At 37.8% G+C, this 17,024-nt stretch overlaps 1 protein-coding gene across 1 annotated transcript in view; it reads left to right on the top strand.

Annotated features, from left to right (window-relative positions):
* Nucleotides 1-16,311, top strand: part of KCNK10 (potassium two pore domain channel subfamily K member 10) — a 55,784-nt gene extending 39,473 nt beyond the window's left edge. Inside the window, exons 5-7 of the mRNA XM_042814498.1 lie at nucleotides 10,549-10,735; nucleotides 13,552-13,694; nucleotides 15,688-16,311. Of these exons, the coding sequence (XP_042670432.1) occupies nucleotides 10,549-10,735; nucleotides 13,552-13,694; nucleotides 15,688-16,311 (954 nt within the window). The remainder of the gene's footprint in view (nucleotides 1-10,548; nucleotides 10,736-13,551; nucleotides 13,695-15,687) is intronic.
* The last annotated feature ends 713 nt before the right edge of the window (nucleotides 16,312-17,024 follow it).

Here is a 17,024-nt window from a genome sequence, read left to right as displayed (position 1 = left end):
TGTCAGGCTGAGATTTACAGTTTCATGAACAATGTGAAAGGGGTACTTGTACATTAAAATGGCATTGGTTTATATATGTGCATACTTATGTGTGCTTTATTTCAACTATGTGAGCACTTGAATGTACATTTCAAACCCAAGTATTCTGAAATTTAGGAATGATTTAAACCAAAACCTAGATGCAGATAAAAATTTTGCAGTCAGTTATCACTAAATTCACGGATATATGCATGGTGAGATACTAGCAAAAAAGATCTGCTGGTAATGAGTTGTCCTTCATAATTCTCAAGAAGTGTATTTATCTAAAAGTTGACTTGAAAACATAATAATAGTAAAAAACTAGACATACACTAGTGTTTGGAAACAATACATCTGTAGTGCCTTATGAAACTGGGGAGTTCTTTACTTCATTTTCAGTTCCTCTATTTGAGATCTGAAAATGTTTTTGTATATTGGGTGATGATAGAAGTCAAATTAAGGGATGCAGGTACTGTAAGAATCCAGAATTTCAGCATCTCCATAGGCTGTATGCAAAGAGCATGGCAGATAGAGCAGCTTGGAAGAACAATTTAGAACAGCAGAATCTGCAAGATGCACCAGACTTAGCAAATGCTGTGGTTCTATTTATTTTAGCTTATCTTCCTCATCGAACTTTATTTAGACCAAAAATAACTATCTTTAAGAACAGTCGGTGCTGAGGAGTTACTTTCCTGAATCTTTTGTCTATAAAAATTTAAGACTGATGTGCTGTCTTCAGGAAAATGAGACCTCAGCACAATGGCTTTTTCAACCTATGAAAATTCAAACAGTCTGTCTTCCACCACAATGGAATTGATTGTGAGCTACTTTTGATAGATGTACACCTCAGTCCTTCCTCTTGAAAAGGAATTTCACTGAGCAGAAAACAATAGAACGCAGTGTGGAAATGTGTTTTGGTCCTTTTAATAAATAGCCTGACAACTGTTAAAAGTTAAAATACATGAAGTCCTTCTGAAATCCAGGGCTTCTTTTTCTGGATAAGTGCTCTAGTTTGGAAAACTCTGAGTGCATGGACTCTAGTTCATCAATAACTTACCTGCCGTTAAGAGGACTGTTAGTCTTTGGGTACTTTACAGAAGTATTCTTCCTTCTGCTACTTTCTGCTTGGACTCCTTCAATGCTCTTCCTAAAAACAGTTGTTCTTCTAACTGCTTTTCTTGGCTGTAAAGCAAACCAGACCCAGGGCCATCTGGTCACTTTACTGTAATATGCCTAGCTCTGGCAAAAAGACCACTGACTCTTGCAGTGTTGAAGAAGAGGATGAAATGCAGCAGTGGTAAATTTACAATACCTGTCTCTGAAATACCTTGAGAAGGTACAGGCCACATCTTCCTTTCTGCTTCCAGCCAGTACTTTAATTATGGTTATGGAAATGGAACAGGAAGTTTTATTTTTATTTTTGGTCATTACCTGCTCTAGTAGTCCTCACGCCACAGTGCTTAATACAAGATACAGCTAAGTGATAACCCTGTGGATGAACTAAATGAGCAATGGTGCAGGCTGTGACTTCATTACATGCAATGACTCTTCACCAGGGATAAATTTGTCTATGAATTCTATTTAAGTTCAACCACTGCCTTGTGGTACAAATTTTAATATACTGTTGTCACTATTTGATTCAAATACTCTGCTGCATTTAAGTTACAGGAAAGTATACTTGCTACACAGTGCTGAGACGATATGTTTGAAATAAAAAATTCATGACAAAATCTGTGGATCCTAGTCATGGAATATCTGTTTTTTGGCATTTTATCTCTACAAATTGGATATTTAATTCAGTTAGAAATGCTTACAGCTTATTTGCTTCAGGGAAAATAACCCAAATGCAGCAAACCTTTTGGAAGTTTGTTTTTACCCCAAGTCCTTTGCTGCCAAACATCAGTTCAGAATCTAAAGCTTACCTCAGCTGGCTGTGGAGCACGTCTTTCTTTAATCCTGCAAGTCAACAAACGCTTGCAAGTTAGCTTCCAATTTAAGGTTTAGTATTTTCCTGAAGAGTTAGGTACAAACCTCGATATCTCTGTAAAACCTTTTAGACCTGTCCACCTTTTGCACTTCTAAACAGAGCCTGAATTCCAAATTTCTTCATAAGGAACAGAGGTAGATAAATGATACTTCTTTATCACAGAATTACAGAACTGTAGGTACTGGAAGGAAGCTCTAGAGATCATCAAGTCCAACCCACTATTCTGGAGGGTAAGGTTACACATGCCTGCCTCCTACTGAAATTAGTATTAGTCATGTAACTTTTAATTTCAGTGGAGAACACTGGAAGTAAACCTATTTAGATGCAAGCAGATCTTTCCCATGAAACACATTGCTTTGCGTATTCTGTCTTCACCTTTGAGGATTATCAAACTATCACATTTGTTCATCACAATGCTCCAATGCATTTTACATATGCATATATTTCCAGAGCTTATACACATACATGTCATTGTGGCAACAAGAAATGTTTTGAGCCGTGAAGCGAAGTGTTTGATGCATCCCTCTCTCTATGCCAGCTCTTCTTTCAACAGCGTTTCTTGCTTTCCTTTTAACTTTGAATATGAACTCTAAGCACATAGCAATGGCAGCTCCTGCAAAATGTTGAAGACAGCTGGTAGAGGCAGGGAGAAAGTTGTAACATGGAGACAATATTCTGAATACTCAGTAGTATGAAGAGCAGAAAACATAACAGCAAAAAATCAAAGCCCAAGCAGAGCTAACAAAAGAAATACAAAATATCTCCACCCTACATAGTGGAGAAAGTTCTAACACTAATATAAAATTTCTGTTTCTTGCTCAGTCTTTGAAATCAGCCACATCGTGCTGTAGATAACTAGATCTCTCATTGAGAGTAAGAGTTTGTCTCGGTACATTTCGTAGTTAGATTCTGAGCATATACTAATAAATTTAACCTTGCTGCAATGTGGCATTTTTCTTTGCTCTATCATAACTGCATTTTAATTTTGCCCCGAATTGCAGAATTGCATGGATGAAAAAGAAGAAAGCATTTGACACAGCACTTATCAAAATCAGGGTTACCAGAACTAGCAAGTTAAAATTTTATCAGGTAAAGGGAACCGATGCAGAACAACCATTATTAACTCATTCTGCACTCTTTGGAAGCAGAGAATGTAGCTGTAATTGAAAAAGGAGCATAAGTATGGAGGAAAGAAGCAGCATATTCCAAATCTGGCCTTTGAATGCATCCTTTGAATGTCTTTCAGTTTGTGTCATGAGCCTCTGTTGCCCTCTGTCTGCTCCAGTGTCTGAGAATAGTATATGCAGAATGGATCCTTCTTATTCCACATGTATTTTTTCCTGGGCCTGTATACAGATCAGCCAGAACAGAAGTTTGAGCTTAGTATTGTTATTTTTGTTTCCTCAGTAGCATGATGAGCACCTCGATGAAATTAGTTGATGCATATCAGAAATCCCTAACTGTGTTTTCTTGTGAGAGAAAGAAGATAGAAAAGAGATATACTGAGCCTAGAAAATTTCCATAGCAGTTTCTGTATTTTCATAACACAATATCAGTACTTACATTATGACTGCAGCAAGAACCATGCCTAACAGTTTACAAAAATAACATTTGAGAAAGCTGCTACCCTGTGAAAAGCTTGCTGCGTATTCCATCTGGGTCTAGACAAACACCCCGCAGAAGTGTTGTTTTATGGGAAAAAACAGCTATGTAAAAAATAAATCCTTCTTTATCCTGACCTGTGTTCTGTATGTATTTAGGATTGTCTCTACCAAGCTTAGTAACAAATGTGAGTGCTTACAGCTTTTAATATCCATTTCTCCTATGGTATTTGCTATACCTAAGAAACAGGGGGTGGATTTTGCATCTTCTTTTGATAAAATAGCAATGTGCTTTGTAAAGCACAAGAATTGAAATAGCACTGAGGCACCAAGAGAGCTCATTAGATGAGGGAGAAGCTTGTCTAGTAGAATGGCTCAAACCACCATTCTTAACTCATGGAAGTGTCTGAAACGTCATATGTGTATTTTGGATACGTTGCATGGGATTCTACTTCTAGGCTTTGATATTATGAGTTTGCCCTGGCTGCTCGCACAGATGCTTGCTCCCTCCCCCTGGTGGAGAAAATAGGAAAACAAGAGAGAGAAAATTTGTATGTTAAAGTAAACACAGGAAAATCCCCATGTACTGTTGCATGCAAAAAGTACTTGACTTGGGGAATTTAAATTAATTTAATGAAAATTAGCATAAATATTTCATTACTAAGGGTATTTGAAAACACAAAAAGACAAACATTTGAAATGTCTTTCATCCCTCTTCCCCAGGCTCACTCAACTTCACTCCATTCCAACTCACTTCATTTCAGATGTATCTCCTCCACACATTATTATCACAGTCCTTCCTTTGTGTCAGCATGCAGTGCAGGAGGGCAGGGCCAGTGCACAGTGTCTTATTTCTGATGCTTTTTCTGTCTCACTCTTTTCCTCTACTCCAATGCTGATCTTCCATGGGCTGCAATTGCTCCACAAAAGTACCTGCTCTGTGATGGAGCACCTCCCATTTCTCAACCTTGTTCCCTCATTCACTCCTCTCTTTCCTCCTTCTGTCCCTTTACGGCATTTCTGTCCTTTTAAAAATATTTATTTCCCAGAGATGCCACCATCTTGGCTGCTGGGTCTGGCCCTGGATTGCAGTGGCGCAGTTGGATACAGCTGGAACCCAGTACATCCTACATGAAGCATAGCCTACATAAAGCTGGCCTCTCCTTACCACTGGTACCAAAACGTTGCCACTTACACCTAAAATAGCTGAGTGGGGATTTCAAGTGCCAGCCTATATGGGATTTATCAGGCTTGCCATGTTGGCAGTGTCCTGAGAGGACCATTCATTAGGTGTCCTCAAGATCAGTGATACTGACAGAACTGATTACAGTAAGGTAAAATCAGAAAAGGAGACAGCCAGCTTTACTTGCTGGACTGTTGTGGAAACATTTATTCCCCCAAGTTCTTTTCCAGACTCAACCCAGGCATTTGGAAGAAATCTTTTCTGCTCTAAGAAGCAAAGCAAAGGAGGACAACCATTAGGTTATAGAAAAAATGCACTCATCATCATTTGTTAAATAAAAAAATTGCAAAGCTCTATAGCCTAGTGATTAAAATAGGAGGAAGAGTATATTGATTATAACATGTTTGATGGAGGGTAGCCCTGAAGAAAACGATTAGAGAATATTGGCTGATGAAAAACTCAACGTGACCCATGACTGCCTGTTGCTGTTCCAATTTTTGTGTTGAGACGGGCAGAGCACCTTACTAAACATGATTGCCATGTGATGGATCAGGGCAGGCTTATATTTAACTGATCAAAAAGGCAAGCACCTGAACTAGCTAGCCAAAAATGTTTTTGCTATGGACATAGTTAGGCCTTCCTCTGTGGCAGAAGAAAGGATAGAACTGATATATGCGATATTCTGTTTTATGTTTTGAATACAAAGATTTGCCTTCCTTTTGTTAAAAGATTTTAATCTGGAGGAAATGATTCAGAAGACAAGCTGCTTAATTAGTGTGCAGGTAGAGAGAATATGTTCCAAGAATATTTAACAGCATGGGAGAGGGCATAAAGTTAGCAATAGGCAAAGGGGACAAAAGAAATGTTAAAAAAATATGTTCTCTTTGGAGGAATGTTCCAAAATGCAGTGCGTGGTGTAGAGACAAGGACTGCATGTTCTGTGAAGGCGCAGTATACTAGCACTAAAAATACAACACTGTTCAACTAGCCAAAGAGGTAAACAATTTTTTTGAAGTCCTGGGGATGTTTGTCAGGAATTCAGAAAATAAAATCTTTGCAAAACAGAAGTAACATATGAGCTCACTGTAAGGCAGCAAATGTTCCAGTGATTTTTATAGTTGAGTAGTACGGTATATTGGGCTAGTTTCTATGCAATGAGAGGTGACACTACAAAGTCTTGGAACAAGCATATTTGAAATATAGTGTAATTTGCCACATATTTAGCATTTTGTCTAGTCTGAAAAGTGACTATAGTATCTTATAGTCCCATGCTTAATGTTTTGTACTTGGCAAATAATTTACTCCTTTTTCAATGAATCTGTCATCTTTGTTGTCTCAGTCTGGGAAGATAAGAACCTTGTTTGGTCCTTTTGTTGACACTGAGCAGGTCAGAACATTTGTAAATAAGTTAATCTACCTGAAAAAGACAGTAGCCATGGAAGAATCCTGTTAATCAGCATAGATTGTGTAGGACCTGAGGGGAAAAAAAAATAGTTTTCTCTTAACTTCTAGAATTATTGGATAGATCTTATACTGCTAAAATCACAGTGTATGTAATAGAAAAAAAAGGAAAAGCAAGCAAAGTAACAGTTTTGGATGGAGAAGATGTAGAAGATCTAATTTTCATTGATAAGGGTCTCTCCATGAGAATGCTTGAAACTAAAGCAAGCTGCCAGTTTCTTTAATTAATACAAGCAAGATGATTCAAATCTTTCTCCCACTCTACTTTGTACTGTTGCAGCATCACCTCAAGCACTGTGAGCAGTTTTCATCACCACAATATAAAAAAGACATAAAACTATTCAAAGAGTGTCCAAAGGAGGGCCACAAAGATGGTGAAGGATTTAGAGAGCAAGATGTATGAGGAGCAGCTGATGCCCGTTGGTTTGTTCAGTCCAGAGTGGAGGAGAGGCCTCATGGTAGCCTTACAGCTCATCACAGGGCATGGAGGAGCAGCACTGATCTCTCTGATGACAGTGACAGGACTCAAGGGAACAGCATGGAGCTGTGTCAGGGGAGAGTCAGGTGGGGGTTATGAAAAAGTTCTGCACCAGAGGGTTGTTGGACACTGGAGCAGGCTCCGCAGGGCAGTGGTCATGGCAAAAAGCTGGAAGAGTATCGGGAGCATTTGGACAGCACACTCAGAAATAGGGTTTGGATTTTGGGTTGTTCTGTGTGTATTCAGTAGCTGGACTCAGTGCTCATATCTCAGGATATTCCATGATTTTGTGATGCTGCCTGTTTAGCTCTTACCTACCTTAAGAGTGAAATGAATACCTTCATGAGTAAATGGAGATGAATCTTTATGGGTTGTTATATCATAAAAAAACACTCCACTCTTTCCTTAGATTTTTCCTTTAATTTTTTTTTTTTTTCAGATTTTCTCTAGTTGGATTTAAATTGAAGCCTCTCTCATTAGCAGGCACTAATTTATATACACTTGATGAATGTTTCACAAATATGTGTTTCATCAATGTGGAAAGAATGTATTGATTAAACAATATTAAAAAAAAAGCAGAAAACATCTATTTCACAAGTGTTTTCATTTAACTGACTCCACTATGACATGAACTACCTTTCACAGAGAGAGAGCTCTCTTACTGTTCCATTTTGACTACTGTAGATAATTCTGCATTTATGTCCCAAAATGGACTCAAAGGTTCTGCTAGCCTGCCTGGAGATACTCAGATATTTGTTCTTTGGTGTTTGGCCCCAGATTGCGTGTACTGTTAAAGTAGAATGTTCTTTCTCTGTCAGAATCCTAAATATAATTCTTGTTTTCTAGTAAAGCGAGGTAGAAAATTGTTTCCACAAGGTTCTCAGAAATTCATATACTATGAGGGCATAGGATAGTTCTAATTTTCTTTTTTTCAGATATACCAAAATACTGCAAAAACTTGCAGTATTTGAAGAGTCTATTTGGAGTACTTTTATGGAGATCCGTAAGACAAGGCTGGGTAGGAGGAAGTAGAGGCAGAAAGTCTTTCTAGATCATGTGATGATAATCTTACATAATGACAAGAAAGAATAGCTAATTGTATTTATGATGTCTAACTTATTGGTTAGGAATTGTCATTGCTAGTTTGACAAACTAGTTCTACTTCTTAAATTTTGCTAGGAGCAGTCTTGATAAAGCATAGTCCTTCTGAGAACCGACAGCCTAGACATTTCTTACACAATATGGATTAAATTTTAAAAGGCACATTTGATGCTCAGTATGAGGCTGTATGTTAAACAGATTGGCTCTGTGAGTAAGATTCACAAAAATCACACAGATGACAAAATTCCCTGTGTTGGTACACGGGGAGAAGTGGGTTCGTAAAGCTGTGGTTCATGAGAGCTGCATGCTGAATGGGAAAATCAAAACCAGCTTCTTGAGGAAAGTGTGGGTGTGTGGCATGCAACCCTGCACCTGGAATTAAATATCTATATCTATGCTTGTGGCAGCTGTTGTTGAGAAACTGAAATTAAGGAACTAGGACAAAGTGGTTGACCTTTAATTTCTATTTATACCGTGCAGGATTGGCATATGGTTCAACCCTGATCTGGAGGTCATTTTCATCTTTTGTATAACAGCTTGAAGGTTAGAGAATATGAGAGACCTGGGCTTGGCTTAGCTACAGCAAAGCAGGAGTGCCACTTCTATGGAGTGCCCTAATCTAATACATTTTAGGCCATACTCAGCTGAACTTTTCGTTTCCCTTATTTTAAAGTTGGATCACTGTTTAGTTAATACAAGCAGTCGTAAGTTCATCAGAAGAGCAAGCAAGTGGAAAACCACCAATTCTATATCATGGTGATTAAGACGTAAGGCTTGAAGAAGAACAAAGATATCAACAAGTGATGTCTGTTCCTATGAACAGTCCTGAGGGAAGAAAATTTCTTTTGCAGAACACGTGTTTTTTTTTCTCTGCTTGTGAAAGTACAAGCTTAATTTTTCAGACTATGTAATTCAAAACCTGAGGCATGAACATTTTCAGATTTTTCACCCTTTAATGTATCTATGTAGTATATATATATTTATATTTTAATAATGACTTGTTACAGTGTAATACTGCAGTGTTTAGGCTAATATAGTCCAATGTAATATAACTGTGCCAAAACTGGAATGTAGAAGTGCCATTTCCTTATTCTTCAGAAAATGTGCAGTACATTATGACGTTCTTTGTATGGAAATAGCACGGACAAATCCATCCACAGGAGAAACATGCAAACCAACCTGTTTTGATGTGGGATTACTATAACAACATTTGTGCCTTAGCGTTTTTTGGGTCTATAGTATTTACACTTTGAATGTCTTCAGAATGCGTGCTTAATTACAAAGTGTTCCCCTTTTCACTTGTATCCTGAATTTCATGCATTATTCTCCAGTACGTAATTCTGCTTCTAAGTCATGCTGTTCTGACCTTTTCAGTATCTTTGAAAACGTCCTTATTCACCATAATTTTCTGATTAATTTGTACCAGTGGAAGAATAAGAAGAATATAAAGAACCTCATCTGCTCTGCTTTTGTGCAAGTGACCAAGGTGCACAATAGCCATGAGTCAGATGTTTATGCACATTCATTAGCAATGTTACCATTTTTTACATTAAAAAAATACACACACACAAAAAAAAAAGACCACACAAAAAAAGCATACAAACCCACACCTTTGACTGAATTCATAGCTCAGGAACAAGTGGTCCTGAATATCTGGTAGAGATTTATACATCATTTCTTCCACTCTTTTTTCTATCATTGGCCTTACATAACTCATGCTGAACTCCACAGTCCTTTTCCAGGTCAGATACAGAATTGATACTGTCACTTTAATTAATCCATAATAAGTTGGTTTTTTAACTAGATTTCATCTTTCTCATGAAACTTTATTAAATTCTGAATGCCTTTAAGTATGGCACAGAAAATCTGGAATAAATCTGTTAGAATTGGTTGTGTTAATCTGGATTTATATCAGTGTTACTGAAAACAAAATCCAAGTTTATGCTAAATGAAGTGAGAGTTTATATGATCTAGGAGTGTAAAATGCTGCACTTACACTGCTTGTATTTATATTCAGTTTATAGCATCCAGTAACATGCTCAGTATTTGTTCAAGAGCTTTCCAACACAGATTTGTGTAGGTAATTTTATTTCAGGTTATTTGGTATTTGACATAAAGCCTGTATTTTTGGTGTGAACTGGGAAGTCCTGAAATCCAAAAATAGCTATATTATACCTTCATAATTGAGAAAGTAAGCTGGAATTCCAGAGAAAGCTTAGCCTTTTGCATGATTTATTTGTAAATAAAGTAGCAAAACCCAAAGCATGAATTATTAGTAAATAAAATAGCTTTTTTTCCCCTTCTTCTTTGAGAAAAAAAAAATGTTTATTTTCATTTTAGTCTTGGTATTCCTCATTGAGCACTTAGGGCTGGTGAAGCTCTGTGGACTTATGTCTTTGGTGGTGTGAATGCACACCTTCTTTTATACTTTGAACTCGAACTGGAGTGTACTGGGCCATGATATGTTTGTCACAGATTAGTGACTATCTAGGAAAAGGGAAATCACCGTTTTTCTGTGGCCAGACCATAGTAGTTCACTGTTCTCCAGAGATGGTTCTCACCAAGTGAGAGGAAGGGTTGGGTTCTACTTAATAAACTCACAAATGACAGAAATTGAAATACAAATGATATCAGCATGATCCATCTGCCATTCATAATGTAAACTATACAGTTCCAATAACATACCTTTTTTTCCCCCTTTGTTTCGTCCATTCTCTAGAAAAAACAAGTGAGCCAAACAAAGATCCGGGTGATCTCTACCATCCTCTTCATCCTGGCTGGCTGCATTGTCTTTGTGACCATTCCCGCTGTTATCTTCAAACACATCGAGGGATGGACAGCCTTGGAGTCCATCTACTTTGTGGTTGTCACTCTGACTACTGTTGGTTTTGGTGACTTTGTAGCAGGTGAGCAGCACTGAGCCTAGATTGTACGCATGAGGGCCTTGGCTCTTAGAATTTATTTTTTGGTAAGGAGAGGAAGGTTTTTACAATTTTTATATCCGGAGAAATGAAGCCAGGTATTTCTGTTGGGGTTATTGTACAATAACATGGAGAACTCCAGACAGGTTTAAGAGTCAGATACATTGCCATCTGCAGAGTGCAAGCTTTCAGCAGTGTAGATAGCAGGAGTCTGGGAAGTCCTGATTACCCCTTATCATGCAATGAATTATGCACAAGTCAAATGACTTTCCTATTGAATTCAAAATTTGTATTAGTCCATTAGGTCTCAAGCTGAGGCTGCTTGCTGAAGCATATAGCCAAAATGATGAATGGACAAAGCTTTACAAAGTAGAGCTGAGCTATAAGGCTGGAAAATATCTGGTCTGACACAGTCGAGAGCTGCTAAATTCTTCTTTTCAGAATCTGCAGCATTTCAGAAGCTGGATTTTGTTCTCTAGCCTTGGCAGGAATTTTGACATTGCAGCTGCCCTGTTACATCAAGGAAGGTCTAATAGCATGTGCAGCTCAGTGCTAGGAAGTTATTCTCTCAGATGAATACAGTACTAACTAAAACTATAAATACCCATCCTTACCAAACAGAGAGTAAGGATTGTTGGTTACAGAGATGAGAGAATTTATTTTGCCGTATTGTTCTGCTAAGAAGAAGTGGTTAAAATAAATGAGCTTTCTTTCGCCACTATTGGATTACTAGTGATTATTGGATTATTAGTGATACTAATTATAGCATTAAGATGCACAGACATATAATGCTTCTATTTTGTTATTTCCTAAACATCAGTGAAATATGAATGAGCAAAAGATCAAAGGCAGAAACAAGAATATGTAAAGTTTTCTTTGCTAAACAGCAAATACAGTCTTTTTGTAGATAACACTCTGACCGTCTTTTATTTCTGACACAGTGGTATAGAAGACATGAACTACTGAGGAAAAATTGGCACTAAACAAAGCCCCAGATATGAAAAAAATCCAGATTTGAAAGTAACTGTGTGAACTCAGTCCTCTTTAACCACTTAAGTGTGAAGAGAACCTCACTGGTATTCTGGCTTTGTGGTATCAAAACACAGTGTAATTAACAATATTTTTCTTAGGCATGTACACACTGATAGTGTTTTTTTGAATAATATATTTGTAAAAAATCAACAGAGTACTAAATTTTAAATTGCTGTATATTCATTATAATCAAGACAATATAATCCACGGCTGGGTGGTTATTAACTAGAATTTTTCAAAAATGGAAACCCTGAATGAGAAAACTTCAAAGATGATCTCATGATAAGAGCTTAAGGCAGGTGATCACCAGGAAATCTGGGTTTCATTGCTGGTTTTGAGAAAGATTTTCTGTTACTTTTATTTTCTGTTACTTTCATCCCCGTATCTCTATCCCTTCAATATCAAAGAGAAAATGTTATACCGTATTGGGTAAAGCAGCATCAGTGAAACTACACTGATTTATTCCACTAAAATATGTCTCAATTCTTGGCAAACTGGGAAAGTTTTTGTTCTACTGTTGGAAATACAATTATAGCTGTAGTCTGAAAAAAAAAAAACCAAAACCAAACCAGAATATTTTATAGGCTGAAGAAAGTGGTCTCATATTTTCTCACTGGGCTCATTAGTCTGTAAGACAGACCCAGACAATCTGCTCCATAACAAGCTTCTGCTGGGACGTGTGTGATTAGAATAGCCCCATTGTACCATAGCAACAGCAGCCCCTATCTACTATTGTTTTACACTCTCAAAGACTAGAAAAAGAGAGTGATTCATATAGTGTATGAGGAGAGAACAGCATCAAAAACATATTTGGGTCCCTGCCAGTACTCAAATATCTGAGCTTTCTTGAGAATGTTCAGCTGCTTTACACACACTCATGCTCAGTCTGGATAAAATTAAAATGCTTATAGAACTGAAATCTGAAATGATTGCAAAATGCTCAGGTGGAAACTCTGAACTGTATTGTTGGAGTACTTTACTGAAGGAAAATCCTAAAAGCTTTTCAGTGCCATATGAAGATAAAAGTTGGTGTCTGGTTCCCTTCTAACCAAGACAATCTTCTCTAGGAAAAACTAATTGAGCAATGTAGTTGGCTTGGATGACCTCCAGAGGTCCCTTCCATCCTCAACTGTTCTGTGATATTTGTTGCTTCATTTGACCCATATCTCCTCTAGAGTTGCTGGCCAGAGAATTCATCCCTATAACTTACATCCAAGCAGACAGCACATGCTTATTATCAGAACTGATATAGATTTGATTTCCTGTCAGATATCCTGATTTGGTAGAGAAAGTTACTTTTCTGTCTCCTACACAGAAATCTCTGAATCTTTTATTTAAAGCCAAAGAATCTGGAAAATATCATTTGAGAAGGTTGAACTGTGAAGTCTCCAAACTACCAGGCTGCAGGTAGTTCAGAATAAGGAAGACAAGTTGTAATACATTTTTTCTTGAGAATGTATTTGTGCTGTTGCATGTATTATCAAAGCAGGAATTTGAGACTTGCTTCTGAATTGTCTCAGCAATATAAGGAAAGAGGTTTACTAGGTGCTCTGACAGATCACATGGCAGTAGAGCAGTATGTAACTTCCTAGTCTTAAATTAAAAACAGTCTGTTCCTCCCACCTGACAGATCTCTTATCTTTTATTAGAAGTACAGTGGTGTTGGCAAGAATTAAGAAATATTTTCAGAAATTTCTCAGAATTGCAGAAATTTTGTAGTCAATTTTGGCATCATATGTTTCCTAAAGAGAAGTTTATGCTTATTTCAGGAGGAAATGCTGACATCCATTATCGAGAGTGGTATAAACCTTTAGTGTGGTTCTGGATCCTTGTTGGCCTTGCCTATTTTGCTGCTGTTTTGAGTATGATTGGAGACTGGTTAAGGGTCCTGTCCAAGAAGACAAAAGAAGAGGTATGACTATTATCACAGTTATTTGTCATTTTATAAGAGAGCTCTAATTGCCTGATTCCTTTTTGTCTATGAAAGGATACTCCCCTGCTTGACTAGTGCTCAGTATAGCCTCCACTGGCAGCCTTTTGTGTTCTCTTAGCTCTGATCTTTATCTCCTTCACAAAGTGTGGAAAAAAGCAACTGAACAAAGCTAGATTGTTACACCTCTGTCAGTATTACTAAATACATAGAACACACCAGTAGGTCTGCATTTATGAAGAAGAGAGGCCAGCCTTCACTCTGAAGTGAGTTACAAAACTGTGATAAAAATTTCAAGTGTTCTCTCTAAAATTGGAGGTGTGTGGATTTAAAGACATTAGTTGGCTCTGTTAATTAAACAATAATTTGCTTTTAATTCATGCTCTATACTGACTTTTCCCACATTCTCTATGTCAAAGAATATAGTTCTGAATAAAGGTTTAGATTTAGGTCCTTTATTGAGTACTGCATTATTAAAAATTAAGACATTGAGTTGTCAACATCAGGGAAAATGTGGCTCATTTCACTCTGATCATGTCCTCCATGTTCCAAAAATAATATTGTTAATGCTCAGAATAAGAGCATTGAAAGGTAATTATCATACCTCCAAACCTGAAGCTGTTGACAGAGGGTTGATATGATTTCAATTTTTAATGCAATCTCTTCCTGTATTCCACAGCAAAGCTAACCTGGCAGAGTTAGCCAAAGAGCAACAATAACCAAAATTTGGCAGAGTTGAAGTTATTTATCATTTACGAAGGCAGTTGTGCCGCCTGAGACTCAGTGTATCCTCATGAATAAAAAAGGATTCACAAAGAGCTGTCAGACTGATGAGCAACAAGAGAGCTGCAGTGCTTGGCTGTGGCAACCAAAGGTGGGAGTCTGAGCTCTCAGGGTGGATATGAGATACCTGCTACCACAGTTAATTCAGTTCTAAGTAGAGACCATTTCATCTGGCTTGAGGAACCAAAGATAATACTCTGAGGACTACTGAATAGAGAAACTGAGTTCAGACCATGGCACCCTTTACCTTGGCAGCTGCAGACATCATACTTCTGAAATTATTCTTCTTTAGCTGAACTTTAGAAAAGGCCTGTATTGAAAGAGATATTTCTTAATCATTTATCCTTTTTTCCCTCCCTTTTCAGAAGAAGTACTTGTTTAATACATGTCAGTGCTTTACTCTTAGTCATTATTGTACTCTCAGGTGCAAAGCAGTGAAATGGAACAGCAGTGAGACATTTAAAGACATGCTGATGGTTCTCACACAGAACACTGATGTGTTTTGAAAATTTCTTCATGAATCAGCACGTTTATTGATGGCATGCGGTGGTAGTATTTGAACAGTTATGCAATGTACACCTCCATTAGAGTCAGCCAGAATTGTCCAATATAAATTACCCTGTATATGTCTGTATCAGAAGGATTTTGGAGTACTTGAAGTCGTCCAATAGATACTCTCAACGTTATTTGCTTTGTGGCAAGGAACAGAACGTTCAGTGGGACTGAACCATGAGCAGTATGGGAAAGTACATTTCTGTACTGCTATATTGGGTGCTATAATGTTCTGAGGCATATTACTGTAACTATATGTGAATAATTCTGCCTTCTCCTAACCATCTACTGCTGACATTATAAGTCAGGAATTTTGTTCTTAGCCAGGGAGGGATTAGCATGAAGAGCTCTCCCCAAGTAAAACAGCTATAAAATGTGCAGGATAGCAAAATATGAAACAGGCAGCCCAGTGATGTGCTGCATATGCCATTTACTAGTCACTGGTTGGTAATTTTAAAGCCTGTCTTAGTATAAACACTGTGCTGATGAAAACTGGGCCCAGATGTATGCTTTGGAGTTGAAACTTGTCTCCAATTCTATGCCAGATAAAAAACATTCTTGTGCTACTGTTCAATAGAAATGAATGTCACTCCATTTTATTTTTGTTTTGTTTTTATTCTTTCCTTTTCTTGTGGTGAAGGTTGGAGAAATAAAAGCCCATGCAGCTGAGTGGAAAGCAAATGTGACAGCTGAGTTCAGGGAGACACGGCGGCGGCTCAGCGTGGAGATCCATGACAAACTTCAGAGGGCAGCCACCATCCGGAGCATGGAGCGCCGACGCCTGGGCTTGGACCAGCGAGCCCATTCCTTAGATATGCTGTCTCCAGAGAAGCGCTCAGTCTTCACTGCCTTGGAAACAGGACGCTTCAAGGCCTCATCTCAGGAAAGCATCAACAACAGGCCTAACAACCTACGCCTTAAAGGGTCCGATCAACTCCACAAGCATGGGCAAGGGGCATCTGAGGACAACATCATTAACAAATTTGGATCATCTGCTAAGATGACCAAAAGGAAAAACAAAGACATCAAAAAGACCATCCCTGAGGATGTGCGTAAAATTTATGAGACCTTCCGAAACTACTCCTTGGATGAAGAAAAAAAGGAAGAAGAGACTGAGAAGATGTGTAATTCTGAGAACTCTTCTAGCACTACAGTCCTGACCAACTGCATCCAGCAGCACTCAGACCTGGAGAATGGAGTGATCCCCACTGAAACCAAAGAAAGGGAACATGAAAACAAAGCATTACTTGAAGACAGAAATTAAATGTAAAAGATGCTTGACTTGAATTAACAATGTTAGTGTTTTTATATACGTATATATATTGAGACACGTGCCTTATACAGACTCCTTATTCAGTCTGAATTATATAGCATCGAAGAATATTTCACTGTGCCATAAAGACTCAAGCTTGCTCTGCCAAAACAAATCAGGAAGACAGCACTGAAGAATGGCAACAGAAAGCTACGCACATGGAAATTTCAGCCTGTATAAGACTACCAGGGCAAGACACAGAGGAAGAGACGGAACTATGGCAATGCCACCAGAGTGCTATGACCACAGCATAATATTAGACAAAGGGTAGTTATATAAGAAGAGCCTTTGAAAGGGATGAAAAGGAACGTGTCTTTGTAATGGAGTATGTATTCATTAAGGCTTCCCCTGGTGGTTAAAAAGAGGAGGAATGATTGAAGCAAACTAGAAACTTTCAGTAAGGCTTAGTTTACGTTTTGGCACGTGATCCAAGCTAGATTTTTTTTCCATTTTTGAACCAGATGCATTATCTTTCTAAACTCCAAAAGAATGTCAATGGACGCAGCCACCAGCTGGATGCTGGTTTGAAAAATCAACACGGACACATTTAAGGGTCAGATTACTTTTTTCATTAAAAAAGGAAAACAAAACAAAACAAAACAAACAACTCTGTGGGTATTTATCTTAACCAGTGATGCAGTTATTGAAAAAAAAAAAAAAAAAAA

This window comes from Centrocercus urophasianus, unplaced genomic scaffold (genome assembly GCF_019232065.1).
Source record: "Centrocercus urophasianus isolate 14NV4802_14NV808 unplaced genomic scaffold, USGS_Curo_1.0 seq_14, whole genome shotgun sequence".
Classification (NCBI taxonomy): Eukaryota; Metazoa; Chordata; class Aves; order Galliformes; family Phasianidae; genus Centrocercus; species Centrocercus urophasianus.
Note: the sequence above shows the minus strand (reverse complement) of the source record. Positions and strands in the feature narration are given on the sequence as shown.